The 20,579-nt window shown below is 30.9% G+C and overlaps 1 protein-coding gene across 1 annotated transcript in view; it reads right to left on the reverse strand.

Annotated features, from left to right (window-relative positions):
• LOC136973224 (casein kinase I-like) overlaps nt 1-20,579 on the reverse strand; it is a 49,681-nt gene that overhangs the window by 8,392 nt on the left and 20,710 nt on the right. The window contains exons 4-7 of the mRNA XM_067267928.1: nt 15,994-16,142; nt 13,802-14,036; nt 5,904-6,074; nt 802-950 (exon numbers count right to left, since the gene is read on the reverse strand). Of these exons, the coding sequence (XP_067124029.1) occupies nt 802-950; nt 5,904-6,074; nt 13,802-14,036; nt 15,994-16,142 (704 nt within the window). The remainder of the gene's footprint in view (nt 1-801; nt 951-5,903; nt 6,075-13,801; nt 14,037-15,993; nt 16,143-20,579) is intronic.

Genomic DNA, 20,579 nt, shown 5'->3' on the forward strand with positions numbered 1-20,579 from the left:
CTGTTCTGGATTCAGCAGGTGGTGAGGGATGGAGCCCAACATATTCGGACTGACGACCCTAGAAAAGTTCCTGGAAAAGTTTCAACCCATTCGGATTTGATTCTGGGACCCCAAGAGTGGTAGGCTACCACCTTGACTGCTCAGCCATCCAACCCACATTTACTTAGAAGTACATAAATTCTGTTATTATAAAGGAGACAGGTAAAAATTTAGTTGAAAAAACAAGTATTTGTTTTATTTGGGTCTATAAAATTCCACTTATTCTTTGTTAATTGATTGTAAAATTAATGCAATAGGCAAGAAGAATCTTATCCTAATTAACAATATAACATCCCATTAAAATTACATTTTACTTTATACAAGTATATTCAATAAGATAAAAATTGAATACTTTTAAAAATCAAAACAGGTTGCACACATGAATAAATCTTATTTTATGAATCTTTATTATTTCCAAACCACAAAAAGAAAAATCCCACTAGAAATGAAGCATGCTCATTAGAAGAACTTGCATACTGTAATGAACTTATAATTGTAATTTTTAAGAAAATTTGTATTGCTATTTGAAAATATGTATGTTAGTTCCTTAGTTTTAAAATTAAAATATAAAATCGACAATTAACTTTATATTAGTTTTCAAGCAAATTTAAATTAAAATGTCACGTATGGCTACACTATTATAGACAGTAAAATATGACAAAAATCATAATAAAAGATATAAATTCCAATATTTATTAGCTGAGATAAAGTTAATTTTTTATAATGATTGCTTTTGTAAAGATTATATATATATATAGTTACCAGTTGTTTTCCTGTCCAGTCAAATTCTCCATCATCAATAAAACCCTTTTTCTCATAGAGATCTTGAAAAATCTTCCTTAAATAGTCATAATCAGGAGTTTCAAAGAAATCTAGTTTTCTAACATAATGAAGATAAGTTGCCATTTCATCTAGGAAAAAAAAAATTGTAATTAGTACAAATTTGCAACTTGTTAAGATTTTATACTATTCAGACATTATATTGATTATTGTTAAAAATCATTAAATATTTTTAACAATAATCAATTGTGTGTAATTAAAATAATCAAAACAAAATTTCAAAATATTTGGATAATAAGACTCAAACAATCAAATTTTTATATATTATATTAAAAAGCTATTTACATCAATATAATATCATAAAATGTTTGTCAGCAGAAATCTTTTTGAACAACAACAACATAAGTTAAAAAGTACAAGGGCTGTTTTTTTAACTCTCAATGATCCATAAAAATAAAAAAGACAAGTGTAAATAACAAAATGAATGTATTACCAAAAGTTAGGTACAAACATGGTTACTTTTCGACATAATCACCGTGAAGATTGAGGCATTTTTCATATCTGTGGACGAGCTTTTCCATCCCCTTGTCATAGAATGTTGATGCCAATGAATTGAGATGGCCTTGACAATGTTGTTTTGAAAATCATCATTAGTCTCAAAACTCTGCCCTGCTAGCCACGTTTTAAGTTCAGGAAAGAAGTGGAAGTCTGAAAGGTGGAAGTCTTCACCACCTTTAAACACCCAGCATATAGCCCCAATTTAGCACCAAGCGACTTCCATCTCTTTCCTAAACAGAAAAAGTGGCTAGAAGGGCAGACTTGTCTTTTTTTTTATGGACCATCAGAGCTTGAAAAAAAACAGCCTACATAGAATACATAAGATATATATAATATATACATAAAAATATAAAAATGTGATATTTTTATATGCAGTATTTTTGGTTATTGTCATATAGGAATTTCTCCCATTCTCCAACTTATAAAACCCAAATTCAATAAAGAGTAGATAAATTTAAACTTAGTTACTTTTAAACTATTTAAATTAATTTTATTTAAATAATATTGTATGCTAATTAAAAATTATAAGTTATCCAAAAATATTTCATTTTATATTCAAGTAATCTTTATTGAATTGCATAATTGAAATTTGTAAAAAAAATTTAGTACTCAATACTGTAAGTCATTTAAAACATTCTACTCCATTTTTATTAAGTTATTTGCTGAAGATGTACTAAATTTAGACTGAAAATATTTCAATTATTGAATTGTTCTTGATAATCTTAAAAACGGTAGTTTTTATTCATTCAATAAATATAAGAATATGTAGGAAAAAGGAAAGTAAAAACAAATTTTTTCAAAAGTTAAATTACAATAAAATTTTTTAAGCAAATAATTACATAAAGTGAAAAAATAATAATACACTCAAACCTGTTTTTGTGCGGTCTTTTTTTGTGCGATTTTTTATATGTGCAATGTGTTTTGTGCAGTATACCAATTTGATTGAAATTCATATACCGCACACAAAAAATCACACAAAAACAGGTTTGAGTGTACTTATTATAAAACATGACTTCCCTAAAAAAATTGTGTGCTGGTAATTAACATTTGTCATAATTCTAGACCAGTGAATCCCAAAGTGAATAATACTGCATCGTTGAGGACAATATAAGACAAAAGGGACACTGGAAGCCAAGGGGCAGTAGGGTGTTGAAAGACAAGGGGGACAAAAATTTAATTTTGAAATAAATAAATATATACTGTATATAAGAAAAACATGCACTAAAAGTAGTCTGAATAGTTTGGGAAACACTGTTCTAGACTGTCTCAGAACAGGACAAACTGCATAGGTTTAAAACAATATAAATATAAATGCTTCACTAGACTTTTCTATAATAAAAAGTATATATTTGATTACATCTACATTTTTATATAAAACTATCTGTTTTGTGGGAGCTTGTGATTCTTGACTAGAGTCCACATAAATCACATAGAATAAAGAATAGTAGGAAAGTAAAGAAAATCAGAAACTAGATAGTTTTCATCACTATTTTATGTAGTGTCAACAAGAAAATGATTATAAAGTTGTCTTTCAATCAAACTCATAAAATATACAGTACAAATTACATAATTATATTAGAGAAAAGTACATTATTATTATTCTCTAAAAAAACTGTTATAATTTACAAGAGCAGACTGAAAAGCTCCATTTTAATAAAAACAGCAAGGGTCAACATTGTGTGTAAATAGTGCGTGTCTCCCCCAGAACACTTGGAAAACACTGTTCTCCACATGTAAAAATGACATAGCACTGAAATGGGTTGTAATGTTATTTTATACTGAAATAAAAATATCCATAGTTGTTCAATAAATGATGAGTTTTATTCCAAAATTAAATCTTGCACTGCTATTGGGACACCCTATATATTATTTTAGAAAGCTGTCTGTAATGCTCAACTACAGTCCATTTCAAAATTATAAACACACCCAACTTTTTTCAATAACAAAAACATTAACAATAGTAATGTATTTATTATATTAGTATGTTGTTTACAACATCAATCTAAATGTTTTCCAAAATTTTTAGAGATATCTGACAATTACAAAAAAAAATTATCACAGATTTTCAATTTTTAATTGTTTCAAACGTATAAACACAGGTGCATAAAATTAGTATGATAATTTTTTTTATCAATTATTGGTTTAATTAGTTGTTACTAGAGGGTAGTATCATTCATTATTACAAATGTGGTGCCAATTTTAAACAGTTTTTTGCAATTTAAAACAACGCCTCGTGGAAAAACACAGAGTCAAAAATACGTAAAATTTACCAATTAAAAGGAGTGGGACAATCTCTAAGACAAATTTCAGCAGCTGTAAATCGATCTATTTAAGCTGTGAGAAATAAACTCAAAATAAAAATTATGGCAGAAATAAGCCTAAACTATGTGGAAGGCCTAAACTCATTACATGTAGAAATAAAAGAAAGGTTTTTTGGCTACTGACAGTCAACGAGTTGTCTGTCAGAGAATCAGCATCACCATTGCCAATGTACAAGATGTATGCATAATCATAAAAATGCTGAATTTACAAAAATGGTTGCCAAATCAAAATTAACACAATTGCACAAAACAGCTAGATTAAAGTGGGCCAAAGACAAGATGACATGGAAAGAGGAGTGGAAACAAATAGTCTTTTCAGATAAAAAAAATGGAATTTGGATGGACCTGACAGCTATAGTCACTACTGGCATGATCAAAAACTGTTGTATCAAAATTTAATAATTTTTGGATCATTTATTGGGTGAAAAAACTGTCAATTCCAACAGGATAATGCTGCCATTCATGCATCAAAGTCAACGAAAAATTGGTTTGCTGAGAAAAAATTAATATAATAGATTGACCATCATGGAGCCCTGATATGAACCCGACAGAGAATGTTTAGGACATTATGAGTCATCTTGTTTATAGCCAAAACAGACAATACAATACTGTAAATACATGAAATTAGCTATCATAAATTGTTGGAAAAATATTAAACAAGAACAACTTAAACTAATAAAATGTATTCAATTATTATGCCTTTGTGTCCTTTATCATAACTTAAATTTATCTTTGTATACTAGTACATTTATCAATTAACAGGACTTATTATATTGAACAGGTGAACTAAATAAAAAATATTATTTCTGATCTGTAAGACTAATTATATTGGAAAATTATGGATGCAGATATTTAGTCTTACAGATCAGAAATAATATTTTTTACTTAGTTCACCTGTTCAATATAATAAGTCCTGTTAATTGATAAATGTACTAGTATACCAAGATAAATTTAAAATAAAATGTATGCCTGACAGAGTATTTGAATTAATTAAATCAAATGGTAGACCTACAAAATAATGAAATATCACAAATCATTTTTTTATGCACCTGTGTTTATACTTTTGAAACAATCAAAAATTGAAAATCTGTGATAAATTTTTGTAATTGTCAGTTAGCTCTAAAAATTTCGGAAAATGTTTAAATTGATGTAAACAACATGCTAATGTAATAAATACATTTTTGAAACAAGATTGCAGGAATTCAAACTATTTAAAAAATATCTATTGATCAAATTAATAGTTAATTTAACTTTTCCAATAATTTTTAGTTAAATAAATACTAATTTAAAATTTGATGTTACAGCAACATACAATATATTCATTAAACAAAATTTTAAAAAACCTGAATTAAATCAAATCAAATATCTTCCAACATATTTTGTTGTAACCTTACAAAAAAAAAAATAATGTGATAAATAAATATATAAATTAATGATTTCTGTCATCTGTGAAACAAATTATTGTTTCAAAATTGAAATTAAAAGTTCAATTATATTAACTAATGTTAAGAAGTTTATATAATGAGTTCAGTACTTTATAATGTGTATCAATCAATCAAACAATCCATTGAAAATTTGACACACTCAACACTTCCTAGACATATAGAACAAATATAAAACTTGTTTTAATACAATAAAAAATTAAAAAAATAATACTGTTTCCAATATATCATTAATGAGAAAATTTAGCCTTTATCATATTACTATGTTACTGTTATAAAAAGAAAATTAGAAGAAAATGCAAATTCAAGTGAGGATCATTCTAAAATTACTAAATCAGATTTTTGGTAATTAAAATGTTTTATATAAGTATTTAGTCTTTAATGTTGCTGGCTTAAAATGAATTAATTTTCATCAATGAAATTACCTAAAAAGAAAGAGGGTAATCAATGAAATTATATTTCGATAATTTCATTGATTAGATAATTTAGATCTGAACTGAAATAAATTCAGCATTTTCTCAGAATTTTTATATTTATTACAATTTCATATTCAGCTTTTAATATACTGATATTATGGATAATACATTGCATATACAAATTTTCTAAAACAACTGAATATAGCTCAGCTATTAATTCCAATTTTTAATATTTTATATTTAACAATGCTAAAATATAAATGTATAAATTTTTTCCTATCTAATTTATTTAAATGTAAATTAAAATTAATATTTACTAATATCAAAATAAATAAAAATATATGTACCAGGATATCCCTCACATAAGACTTCAATGGGAGTAGCACGTTTGGTATCTCCAATTTTTTGGTATCTTTCTTTTAATGTTTCAGCTTTAAGACCTTGCCAAGGTAAACTTCCTCTCAAAAAGTACATAAACATATGACCTAAAGCTTCTAAATCATCTCTTCTACTTTGTTCTGCAAAATTATTTTTCAGTTTGATTTATTCTCCATATAATTAATAAAACTAAATTAGGTTGTATAAGTTTTAATTTCTTATTACTATGTTATTCTATTGTGATAATGTAAATTTAAAATGCTATAGAATGAATTTTTGCTAAAAATTTGTTTAGCTGGTCATTAAAAATTTATTAATAATTAATATATAGCATTCATGTATCATTCATTCATTCCTTATCATGTTTATTTCTGTATAATATATACAGAAATGAACAAGGTAGTGATGTATTTACTTGTGCACTTCACATTTTACAATAAATTGTTATTTGTGAAACTAAAATTTCTTATTCACAGAAAAATAAAAATAACGAAAAATAGGTAAAAATGTAATTAAATGACTTCTAGTGCTTTTATCTTAATCATCAACTAATGAAATTTATGATGTCAACTGTTAGACTGCACTAGTGTGTACTATTTCATAGTTTTTCCAAGTTATTTTAACACACACATTTATATGAATAGTAAATGTATTTTATATCATTATGTATTGTGAATGCAAGAATTGTTTTTAGAAGCAGATTTTAGTTAGTATTTCTTTTACACTTACAAATTAGCAATGCCATCTACATAGACTAGCAATAAAATATCAAAAAAACCAAAAGGAACTGACATCCCTTAAAGACCAAATTAAAGTGCTAGATCATCTGCAGGAAGAGGAATTGGTATTTACAATTGCTCACTCTTTTATTGTAAACAAAAAAGCCATATGTCATATATATTATTATTATTATTATGTTGGGTGTAGCGGGTTATACTTGGTTGACACCGGTGGTGTGTAGTATGCAGGGCCAGAGTCAAGGCATAGCAACCAAAACGAAACTAAAATTAAATAAGTGTGTCAGTGTCAGTATTCAGGAATTTCCTAACAATATGGCATGTATTCAATATTGTGGCCTTCTGTAGTGTGATGTATGTATTTCTATTCAATTGTAATGTTCCCAGGCTTTTGTGTAGTGTGTGTGATATGACACCTGTAGAGGAGAAAACAACAGGTACAATAAAGCACCCTATCCATTCTCCATAGATGCCTTACTTCCTGGGCAAGTTCCATGTACTTGCTGATTTTTTCAGTGCATGTGTTTTGTACATTGTGAATGTTTGGAATGGATATGTCTATAATGTGATTTTATTGTTTGTCAATGAGTGTGATGTCTGGTCTGTTGTGGTAAATTGTTTTATCTGTGATTATGGCTCTGTCGTAGTACATTTTGTGCGTGTTGTTTTCCAATACTGTCTGTGGGATGTATTTGTAGTATGGTTTGTGGATGTCTAATAATTTGTGTTTCTTTGCAAGCTCTTGGTGTATTATATTTGCTACTTGATTATTGTCTATGTCAGGGGTTTCCAATCTTTTTTATACTGTGACTTCCTTTACGGGCTGTAATTTTTTTGCGATGCCCTTCTAAAAGAAGATAGTTACGTGTAGCTCTAGCAGACATTAAAATTACTTTATTATTCAAAGAAAACTCCAAAGAATGTAGAATCTTAATAATTATTATTTATTAGAAAACATAACAGTACAATTCATGAGAAGGATGAGTTTGCTTTTCTGAGCATAACTTCTCAAATTGAGGCCGAAGTTTTGAAATGGCTACTCTTCTTTGTACTCTTTCCTGAGTCTTCAGCACATTTTCTATTTATTTGAATAAAGTTATCCATTTTATGATGCATAAATTAAATACAACACACTTGAAAATCAACACTTATAAATCGATGAAAAGATAAGACTGAACGAAAGAACAAGAAAATGGAAGAGCGGGGTGATGAGACACATGCGCCGCGCACTCACTCATTACATTGCGTGCAGGCAACCTGTGGATATTGTCTTGTGACTCCCCTAGGATAGCACCACAATGCCCTGGGGCATCGTGACACACAGTTTGGGAAGCCCTGGTCTATGTAAATAATCTGTCTGTGCCAACAGCTTGCAACCAGAAGTGATGTGTTGTATAGTTTCTGGCATGACGTGACATTTTCTGCATGTCATTTGTGAGTGTTGTATCTTCATATCTTTGAGTATGTGTTTTCTGTAGTTTTTAGTATAAAGACCAACAACTGCCGAATTATCGGGCTAGCAAATGGCTATAGTAATATTAATAATTTAAGTTAATTTGGTACTAGAGTTAGGCATTAGGCGCCATCTCTTGCTAAATTTAATAATTAGAATTTTAATTAAATAATTTAAATAAATTTAGGCTTAACTGGAAGAAAAGAATCGGCCCGAAGCGGGATTCGAACCCGCAACTTTTGCTATCCGTGCAGACACGTTACCAGTTACGCTACCCGGACCTTCGATCCGATCCTCCCCTTCCAGTTGATATAAGATTACCGTACGACCATCGACGGCTATTACAATGCCGGCTGGGAACACATTTAATTGCCCACGTCCTCCCAAAGGCACTCAACCGGCCATCGCAAACCCCGGCAAGGCGTATACATATAAATAAACAACAACTAACCCGTTATATATAAAGACCAACAACTGCCGAATTATCGGGCTAGCAAATGGCTATAGTAATATTAATAATTTAAGTTAATTTGGTACTAGAGTTAGGCGTTAGGCACCATCTCTTGCTAAATTTATAATTAGATAAGATAGCAGAAGTTGCGGGTTCGAATCCCGCTTCGGGCCGATTCTTTTCTTCCAGTTAAGCCTAAATTTATTTAAATTATTTAATTAAAATTCTAATTATTAAATTTAGCAAGAGATGGCACCTAACGCCTAACTCTAGTACCAAATTAACTTAAATTATTAATATTACTATAGCCATTTGCTAGCCCGATAATTCGGCAGTTGTTGGTCTTTATATATAACGGGTTAGTTGTTGTTTATTTATAGTTTTTAGTATTTATGACCTGATCTCGTATGGAAATCACGAAGCCTTCCATCTCCCCAAAGAGGCATCCGAGCTAACCAACTGCTTGACAGTTTGTCAACAAAATCCTGGGCCAGGTCATAAGGATGTCTGCCATGGAGTACCTTTCCAGCCCATGATTGCTTAATGGCATGTATGCTTTTTATATGTTGTGTCGTGTCCATATGTTGTGAATGTAAATTTAATGGTGTGTTATTTGAGTCTGCTAGAGTTACTGCTTTGTGTAACTGTGATGTTTCTTGTTTTTTGTAGAAAAACTCTCGCAGTGACTGTATTTGTTTGTAGTGAAGGTTAACTATGTTGATCAGGCCACATCTGCCATCTTTACGTGAAAGGGTTAATCTTTCCATGGTGGATTTAAGATGATGTTGTTTATGCTTAGTAAGTGTTGTTCTTGTTTTCCTTCAGAGTGCTCGAGATCTGTGCGAGTCCAATGTATAACTCCAAAAGAATATGTGAGTACTGGGACAACATATGTGTTTATTGCATTAACTGTGTTCCAAGAATAGTGTTTAACCTACTTTGGTATTCTTTAATTAATCTTTGCTTTATTTGTGTATGTTCTGTTAGTTTGGCCTGTTGGAATCCTAAATACTTGTAGAACTTGCCCTCTTCCATGGATTAGATAACGTCTCCATTTCCAAGTGCAATATCTTCTTTCTTCAGAACTCCTTTCTCTGCATGTGTTTTGTACATTGTGTATGTTTGGAATGGATATGTCTATAATGTATGTGATCCATTTGTTTGTCAATGAGTGTGATGTCTGGTCTGTTGTGGTAAATTGTTTTATCTGTGATTATGGCTCTGTCGTAGTACATTTTGTGCATGTTGTTTTCCAATACTGGAAATGTTATCCTCTATCCACTATCTTCTTTATTGTCTTGAAAAGCAAATGAAATTGCTTTTCATTTGTCTAGGCCAAATTCCATTTGTATGTCCTTGGTGTATGAATGTGTGATTTGTAGGAGTTGATGAAGTTGTTTTTGTGTGGATGCATAAAGTTTTATGTCATCCATGTACATGAGATGAGACAGTGTAAACTGTGTTGTTTTTTCATGTCTGATATTGTAACCATATTGCATGTTGTTTAACATGTTGGATAATGGGTTCAGGGCTAAGCAGAACCAGAGATGACTCAAAGAATCTCCTTGAAAAATTCCTTGCCTAATGAATATTTGGTTTGTTTGTATGGAACTGTTACTAACCCTGAGATGTAGTGTTGTTCTCCAGTGCTGCATAGTGTTTTGGAAGAATGAAATGAGTGATGGATGTATTTTGTACATGTGTAGAATATGTAGCAGCCAACTGTGTGGAACACTGTCGAAAGCTTTTCTGTAATCTATATATGCCATGCGGCATATATAGATTTATTTTGCATGTTGCTGTGTTATTTGCATGCTTGCTGTAGAATGATTGAATCTATGAGTAACTGTCCTTTGCATCCCATGTTATCTCTATGACAACTGTTTTGTTGTTCCATAAGAATGTTGTGTTCTTCAGCATGTATATTTTCTTTGCAATACAGGATATCAATAATTTGTAGCATGTTGGAAGACATATAATTAGTCTGTATTGTGTGGAGTCTGTGGTATTGTTGTTTTTAGGTTTTATATAGGTGATGCACCGAGTAAGAAATTTTGGCATAATGGATTAATGGTGATGTGTGTTAGGTATTTAGTTAGTTCCTGATGAAGTGATGTAAATCTGAGATCCACTACTTTACAAACCAAAGAACCAGCAATAGAAAAGAACTACTCACTTTGAGAAGCAAACATTTTCGTCTGTTTTAAAATATCCTCACGCTTGTGTTCTAAAATTTGAAATCGCACGTGTTTGGAACATATTATAAACTTTACATAGTCATCGATGATTGGAAGATAGCAATTGATTCACTGATTGGTGGAATGTTTGTACGTAGCAACCTACATGGAATGTGCTTCTGCTGAACTTACACATTTTCCACAGGTTCAGGATTGCGCTATCCTCTTTATAGTTGATGACTTTTGACTTTTGGGCTGCCCTGTAGATCTCCATTAACTCCAGATATCTGATATGTGATCTATGCACTGTTCTATGTATGATTTTGGCCCAGTCAAAAATTTTTGAATTGAAATAATGTAACTTCCAGTTTGCATCAAAATTCATATATAGTTAATTGGTGCCTCCTGCCCCTAAGTTTTCCATACCTGGTCCTGAATTTCATTTATCTAACATCATTGTTTAGATTAAGGAAAGACAGACAGATGAACAGATGAACTTTATAGGTCTATGATTTTTTAAAATTGCAGCCCAATGAATATGGTGGATGCTGCAGCATGGTGTATCTTAGAGCCTGCAGGATGGCAACAGTGTGGCAACTGATAGGTAGCTGCTGATTGTTGTTTAAGAGAATCATGTTGCATCCCCATGTCCTGAGGTGGTGTTGCTAAATGCATCAACAGAGTTGCTGCAGTGTCTTGCATTACTAGTCACTATTGATGCTCTCACCAGAGGGCAGCCAAGCCAACAGCAGGATCACCTCCTGATCCCAAAATACAGTCATCATCTGCTTCTTGACAAACATTCCTGGCTGTGGCTTCTTAGTCAAGTGTTCTCAGTGTGCTTCCACTCCATGGATTGGCATTTCTTTTCAAGTGTCTCAAGCCAGAGCCTGTGACCAGATGCTCAAAGAACTTCACTGGATATGTGCTGTACAGATTCAGTATAAGTTGTTGGCATATCTCCACATGCTGCTGCTTCTGCTGAGTGGTTTGAGAATGGGGAACCCATTGTGTGCAGATCTATTTCATCTTCAAGTCCTGATGGATGATGGTATGCAGAGTTCTGAGTGACAGACCTGCTGCATCCTCCAGTTCATCAAAATGTGATTCCTGTCCTCCATCATCAAGTCAGATGTGATGGATGTTGCACAGAAACCAGACACTTGCCATCCATCCAATGCTTTTGCCTTTTTCAGCACAGCCCTTGCTGATTTTAAAGTCAGATATCCAGCAAAACATAGTTCTGCAACTTGTTGCACTGTTCCCACACACACAACTGCTAACCTCATGAATGTCTGAAGCAGCCATTCCTTCCTCCAGTTCCCACTGTCCATCACTGCCCATGATTAACTGCTTCCATGTTTTTTTTTTTTTTTGCCTTATCCACAAACTCACCTGCACACCAGCACAAATGACTCAGTACCTTTCTTCCTTTGCAATGCAGCAGTGTCATCTGTTGGCAACTAGTGCCAACAGCTGTTCAACTAGTTCAAACAGTTACTTTTCTGGAGTTATGGGGAGGTGCCAATCATTTTTGAACGCCCCTAATAATATCAATTCTGTACACTAGAAAGAACACACAAAATCTGAAAAACAAAAGTACGATATTTTGGCTACACAAAACAAAGACCATCCCAAACTGCTTCAAAATATTTAACAAATGATGAAAAACAAACATTACTATGAGCAAGGAATTTTTCTTTTTGAATTTTACAATGATGCAAATACAAGTTATCAATTGTACACTGGGACACATACATGATGCTGTCTTCATAGTAAATGGCAAACAAGTTAATTTGTAAAAAATATAAATCATACAGATTATTTAATGTAATTAATAAGACTTTTCTATTTCATTTCATTGACTTTTCTGTTACAATTTTTACATAAAATGTTATATATTTAATTGCTAGTAAATTTCAAAGTTAGTTTTTAAAAATTTGATATAAATTAAATAAATTTAATGAGAAAATTATTTAAAAAAGGCAGTAAATATATCACGCATAGCCATATAAGAAGGAAAATTATATCTTTATATAAAAGGTAAGCTTTTTGGCATTTGGCAAGTTTTATATTATTTATTGTAATTAATATTTATTGATAAACTTCTTAAAAAGCCAGAGTAATTACTTAATTCTTTTGCATTTTGCATCATTTACTGTATTTAATTTCAAATAAATTTTCCATAAATTTTTTAAAATATAAAATAAACAATTGAAACATGCAGATTATTTCAACTGTTGCATCTAAACAAAGTTTACATTAAAATAATCATTTGGAAGAGTTCTAAATCATAACTTTTTCTGCTGAAAATGTTTTTATTGTAGCTGATTCAATGTTGATGCTAACATTTTTATTTATAAATAATATATCCATATTAATACATTTCCAATTTTTTTCCACTAACAGAATATAAATGAGAGCATGTTCCACTGACAATGTTATAACATATTATTGAATATGTATAGAAAATTACTGTGACATCATCACAACACCGGGTTGCAATTTTTAATCATATTTTTTATTTAATTTAAAATATATGCCCTCCACCCAAATTAGTAGTGTCTTGCCCCTATATATCCTACTTTTCCTGTTAGTAATAGAGTCATGCCAGTCATCTATCTAACTCCTTTCAGAGAAAAATTTTTGAATTGAAATAACATGACTTCCAATTTACATCAGACATTTGTGTATAATAAGGGCCTCCTGCCTCTAAACTTTCCATATCTGATCTCAGTTTTCATCTATCCAACTCTGTTCTTGAGATTAAGGAAGGACAGACAACAGACAGATGAACAGATTGTAGACGTATAAATTCCCACTATTTTTTCAAATTGCAGCCCAATCAAAAGTAAAATTAATGCCTTTACTGTATGTGCACATTTTTCCATTGGCTAAAAAAGCCTTTAGTTTTGAAAATTTTAGCATAAGGCTAAATAATTTCTACTTTCAATGTATTAAATTTTATTTTCTAAAATAATCATTAAAAAATAATAAATTTAATATGAATATAAAATATAATAATTTTTTATTATATTGTATATTATACCTTTTCCTAAATGAGTATTAATACTCATATATCTTGCAGTACCAGTTAAACTTTTATGTTCTCTATACGGTATATGTTTATTTGTTTCTGGATCTATATACTCTTTTGCCAAACCAAAATCAATAATATAGATGATACAATGTCGCTTTGATGACTGTCTCCAAATTAAAAAGTTCTCAGGCTTCACATCTCTATATATTAGATGTTTGGAATGAACATATTCTATACGATGAAGCTGTAATATTTATATAAATTATTTCTTTCAACTTTCTTATAATAAATAATTATAATATATGCATAGGGTCTTCCAAAATGAATGCTATCATTTTAAATTACTGTAATTATGTTAATTATTATCTGAGAAGTATGTGATGTACTGTACACCAATCAATAGAGTAACCATCCAAGTTTCATTTCCCATCTGCATTCAAACATCTTGTTGTCTATTACCTCTAGGAAGCAATGTAAACAAAAATGGTGACTCTGCAACAAAGAAGGCATTTTGTGTTATGCACTTTGCAAAGTCAGAGTCAATCATCATTGTGTAATATGAATAATCTGCAAGAACTGTAGAATTGTGGTTGCTATGAGAAGAGTGACAATGGATATGCTCTAGAGCAGCAGTTCCCAACATTTTTATCACAGAACCATTTTCACCTTAATAAAAAATGTTGAAACCCTGACAATGTTTAATTTAACCCCTTAGAGACATGTGACACTCATCTAACATAAGTGTCCCATCACTAGTATTGTAGTAGGTACAGTGCAGCATCTGACTGGCCACTCCTGTCATTAGATTCAATAGACTTTCACTGCAGATATCAAATATGCTTTAATTTGTTGATGACTATTATTATTTGTATGTTGGATACTTTTTACAGTTACTTTTTAATGTTTTTCTAGCTTTAGGTTAAGTTTTACCATTTTTATGGTTTTCATTATCTTGTCAAACATTATATTATGATTTCAGTTCATTCCATTACCAATAAATCAGACCCCACTATTTATAAAGCTGTAAATAACTCTAGCACACATAGAGGACGTCATAAGAAGACTTGATCTAAGAATAGAACAATTACACCTCATACCAAATCTACATTGGCATATTAATACATCACTACACTCAACTGAGTTTATTGTGGAACTTGTCTTCCACAGAACCATAGGATTCTGTGGAAGACAAGTTGGGAACCTCTGCTGTGGAGTATAGAAGAATTTGAGTATCAGTTGGATGTGTGCATGTGACATAAGGTGTCCAATGTTTTAATGTACTGTACATTACAATATTCTTGCATATTTACAATAACTTAAAATGGTAGAATTCTTTTTGGAAGGCCCTGTATAATATATATAAATTAATATTATAATTAATGATATTAAGTTTAAATAATATAGAAACCACTTTTTATTTTATTGAATACATTTAGTATAATTAATAAAATACACACACATGTATAAAACACATAAATACTAGATACTATTACTATTATTTTTTTCACTAAACAGATAAAAAGATATTTGATTAATTAAATTTTTTCCCCCTCATCTTTCATTATTTTTCTCTAATTCCTATTTTTTATGGCTAAAATAAAATAGTGTATATGATCCTTTCTTTTCTTATTACTACATTTCCAAACTAAGATTAAAGTATATTCTCTCTTTTTTTTTTCATTGACAAATTAAACATAATTTCTCTCTTGCATGTATCAATAAAGGTCATAAAAACAACTCTGTGTAATCAATGACATGTTATCTTAATTACTTTCACAATAATTATGCATGAAATATTTTACTTGTATGAGTTCGGCCATGATATCTCAAATTATAGTTAGACAATAAGGAACTAGATGAGTACTATTAATATCATTCACACACAAATTTTCCTAAATTAAAAAAATAGTACAATGGCAATCAAAAATATGTATTGATATATTTAATTCTAAATGTAAGAAATTAACAAAAACAAAAGGAATTACATAAAATATTAGTAAATATACTATTTGAATTTCTAAAAACAATTTTCTAAATTTTAAAACTTAGAAATATTAATATATTAATACATTGATTTTACTATGATCATAGGCAATTAAAAATATCTAACTGCATGTATTCATTACATTATTTAATTTAACATTACGTAACTGACTTACACATCTTTAATTTTTGTCCTTAAAATTTTAAATTAAACTTACTAGTTGAATTGCAATCATTAATACTGTTTTTAAACTAAATTTTCTTTCACACAAATCAAACAAGTCTTCTAAACTTGGACCCAAAAGTTCCATAACAAGTGCATTATACTTTCCACAAGGTCCAAAATAGTAAACTTTTGGTACACCCTCTGAAATAAATTTAAAAATAAAACAGATATTTTATTTAATTTTACAAATCATTACGTAAGATTTTACTGAATACATTAAATCACTCAGTCATCTACACAGAACCTTGTACAGCAACAAAAGAAATTCATTAAATTGGAAAAAACTATATCTGTTCTATTTCTGTTAGTATTTGTAAATGTTCACTTTTTGGAATATCAAACTGATGAAAGTCATTTAAAAAATATGACTAAAAATATAGTTTAGTTTTTTCCAGTTTAAACCTTTTTGTTTTTGTTTTTTTTTTCTTTTTTTGCTGCTGTATAAGGTTGTGTGTATATGATTGAGGATTTGCTACTGAAGTAGTTACTTTATGAATTACTGATTGCACTAAAATGTATTTTATATACCATATATCTTTTTAAATCACAGATACATGAAAGATTGATAGCTATCTTTCCTGCATTTGACTGATATAGTAATATTTTGTATCTCTGTAGACAGTCTTATGTTTTTGTGGATTTCAATATCTTTTCATGTTGATGTATAGATTTCATTTTGAAATGTTAAATGGAAAAATACAAAATACTAATGCTTGGATGATAGTCAATGCATAGATTATCTTCATAAAATTTATAACAGACAAATTAAGTTTTTAGCTACTGATCATAAGATTTCTTTTTTGTAAAACATAAAAATTCCACAAAGAATTATATCTTTATTATATTTGCAACTACAGTTTTGTATGTATTTTTCAATGTAATTTTTCTATTCTATATATGCTAGAATAAAAAAAATTACATTGAAAAAACATACGAAATGTCTACATGAAAAAAATAATACGCTAGAATCCACCTATTGTAAATCACTTTGGGACTTGCCTATTGATGATGATAACTGAATGATGGCATTAAGTGGGGTAAATAAATAACATACAAATTAGTGAAAATTTTGGTTTTATTGACTGACATTAAAAGAATACAATTAGAATTTAAAACAATTAAAAATTGTACATTTTGAAGATTTGATAATGCTTATTATTATAATGGTGATATAAAAGGCAAATATTCTACTCAGCATATAAACGTGTACCTAGTGCTATGCTACAGCAGGGACAAGAAAACAGGTGCAGAACTAATTATTATTATGTTTACATGCTGTTCTTTGTATCTGTGTTTAAGAATTTCCTAACCATGTGTTTAGTATGGAAGTCTTCTGTAGTGTAATATATTTGTTGTGTCACCCTAATGTTTCAAGACTTTTGTGAAGTGTGTATGTTATGCCTGTGTAAGAAAGGAATACTGACATAACAAGTGGAACACTCATTCATTCTTCATAGATACTTTATTTTGTGAGTAAGTTCTAAGTACAGTAGAGCATTGATTATCTGACCCCGATTAACCGACCGCGTTCTAGTCGGCAAATTCAAATGTCCACTAGTGATGTGGCACTACAATATTTGGTTATGTCTTGGTTACTTTATTATTATTTTTGTTAAATTTTTGCATGTTTTAGCTGGCAGAACTGGCTTGACCATGAAAGGGAGGCTAGTATTTAAACCAGGCCTAATACACTATATTAATAATGTATTTTTTCATACTTTTCAGTTATCTGACTTTTCAGTTATCCGACCAACCCCAGTCCCCAATTAAGTCGGATAATCGATGCTCTATTGTATTTACTAAGTTTTTCAGTGCATGTCTTGTTGGAATACCATGTTGGGTACAACCTGAATTGATGGCCAAACCACATGCCCTACAATCCAAGTGACATACTGATCCACTGATTGAACATGATACCTGGTGTGGGGCTGGTGTGATGCTTGACAAAAAGGGCTGGCACATAGCATTCCCCAGGATAATGCCACACCTATCATTCCTCTGCAGACAGAAGCAGGATTCTTAATTTAAAATTTATTTTGTATACTAGTACTTTTTATATATTAACAGAACTTATTATACTGTAGACTAAATATCTGCATCCATATTTTCCAGTATAATAAGTCCTGTTAATATATAAAAAGTACTAGTATACAAAATAAATTTTAAATTAAGATAGAAAGGACACAAAGGCATAATAATTAAAGAAGCAGGATTCATCCGTAAACAGTAGTCCTGCTGCCATTCAGTGGTCCAGTTGCAATGACGATGACATCATGCCAGTGTGTAGCCCTGTGTCAAATGGTTAATTGCACCCCAGCTGCTGGTTGCAATGCATGCAGCCTGACTTCATGCAACCTTTTGCAAATGATTTAGGTGGACACAGATGTGGATGCAATAGGCAGCTTCAGATGCCATGGCAAACAGGTCCCAATAGGCCATTTGGCAAATCTGCCAGTCTGTGTGCTCTGTCATTTGCTGGTGCAATCCACTTCCTCCTTGACATGTTTATAGATGCTCCTGCATCCATTGTGTCACACATCACTGGATGGTATGGATGGTATTCATGTTGTGCCCAACATGTATGGCAACTACATGCATCGACAAACTGAGAATGCACAGTTTCAGGATACAGTCTTGTTCCCCAGCCATAACTGGTGGTATTCAGTTCACTGTCATCTCTGAAGCACTTTCTATGCTTCTTCAAAAGTTTGATTGCCGCAAACCATTGCTGATAGTACTTACAGTCCAAGATGACTGCTGGTCTTTAGAGCCCACAACTGGGTACCATGTGACTCAATGCATATGCAAACTTAATCATTTGCATATCTGTCACATCTACTAGTCCTGCAATTTGCAGGTGGCTATGCACATTCCTTTGTGGTGTTGCAATTTCACTTTTGAGGAGTTTACTTTGTATGTTGGGGTATTTGGAAAAGCAATGTTTATGATGCATATGGTTTTGATTCTGTTTGTCAATAAATGTGATGTCTGGTCTGTTGGGATGTACTTTTTGTTTGTGATTATGATAAAGTCATGATATATTTTGTGTATTGTTTTCTATAATCGTCTGAGAATATTTTTGTAGTGTGGTTCCTCAATATATAGTAGTTTGTGTTTGTATGCAAGCTTTTGATGTATTATTTTTACTATTTGGTTATGTCAATGTAACTAGTTTGTTAAAAGCTGGCAAACTGATGCAATGTGTTGTACAGTCCCATGCATGTTGTGACATTTCTTACAAGTATCATCTGTAAGTATGGCATCTTTTTTAAGATGTGCTTCCTGTAGTTTCTTGTATTTATGACCTAGTCTTGTATGGCAGTCATGAACCTCTCTCTCTCTCTCCAAAGTATATTAGTCAGCTAGCAGCTTGTAACAATTTTGCCAATGCAATCCAGGTTGAAATTATTAGTGTGCCTAACACGGAGCTCCTTTCAAGTTAAAAATTATCTTATGGTGTCTGTGCACTGTATTAAATCCAGGTCAGTGTTGTGCAAATTTAATGGTGTACTGTTTTTGTCTGCAGGAGTCACCATTTTGTGTAATATTTGTAGACTTTGTCTTATTCACTGATTCAAATGACATTGCCATTTCTGAATACAAAATCAGCTTTCTTCACAATTCCTGTTCCAACATGAATGTTCTGAATTTCTCTAGGCCAAACTATTTAAATGTCAATGGAATAAGTATGTAATATCTAATGTGTGATATGTAGTGTCCAGATTTTTGGGTGCCACACCCACTCGGTTTTTGAAAAGAACAGAGTACAAAAGACAAACTACGTCAGTTTTAGTACAGTAGACCCACTCATTGCCAAATGTTTAGCACCCAAATACACTCAAAACACAAACCTGACCCCAAAATGGTGACTAGCACCCAAACTATATATTTTGCACCCAGCTCCCCTTTTACATTTTCAAAGAATATGTTGACAATTATCTCTTTTTTTTTTTTTTGGTGAATTTTATTTCTTTACTTGAGGGGGAAAAAAACAAATTTGTTAAACCAGACCACATATGCTGAGGAAAAAAATATGATAATTAGCTAATTAGCTTACGCTCTTCTTTTGTTGATTTTACTATGATCTTGTGATACTTGTGTGTTCTTTATACCGTATGTTGAATGTCGTGTATGTTACTTCAACATAGCACTTGATTGGAATCTCACACAAGTTTCCTTCTTCCTCTTTGATCCAGCCTACTTCATCTTTGTGTGTGACTGGATTCAACTAAAGAGTAGACCAATAGTTTGAGTTGTTCTGTTTGGCATGCCATTGTGCTATTATTGTGTGGTTAGTTTGATATATACATGTGTCTCATTGTTAATGAATAATTTATTTTGTTGTTTTCTTAGTGTACAAGCTTTGTATCATTTCAGTCTTTGTGACTTAGCTGCACATTTTTGTTTGAGTGTGCCTGCATTCCTATACAGGTATATTGTCTTGTTTTAATTTTCCTGAATATTTTACTAACCTCTTTCATTAAATTTGGTGTTATGTTGTTTTTAGTATATTGTGTCAATACTAGACAACAATTAGGCAAACTATGTATTTATTTCCAACCTTCTTTGTCAGGCAAT

The sequence above is a fragment of the Centruroides vittatus genome, unplaced genomic scaffold (genome assembly GCF_030686945.1).
Source record: "Centruroides vittatus isolate TY-2023 unplaced genomic scaffold, ASM3068694v2 contig_3118, whole genome shotgun sequence".
NCBI classification, from domain to species: Eukaryota; Metazoa; Arthropoda; class Arachnida; order Scorpiones; family Buthidae; genus Centruroides; species Centruroides vittatus.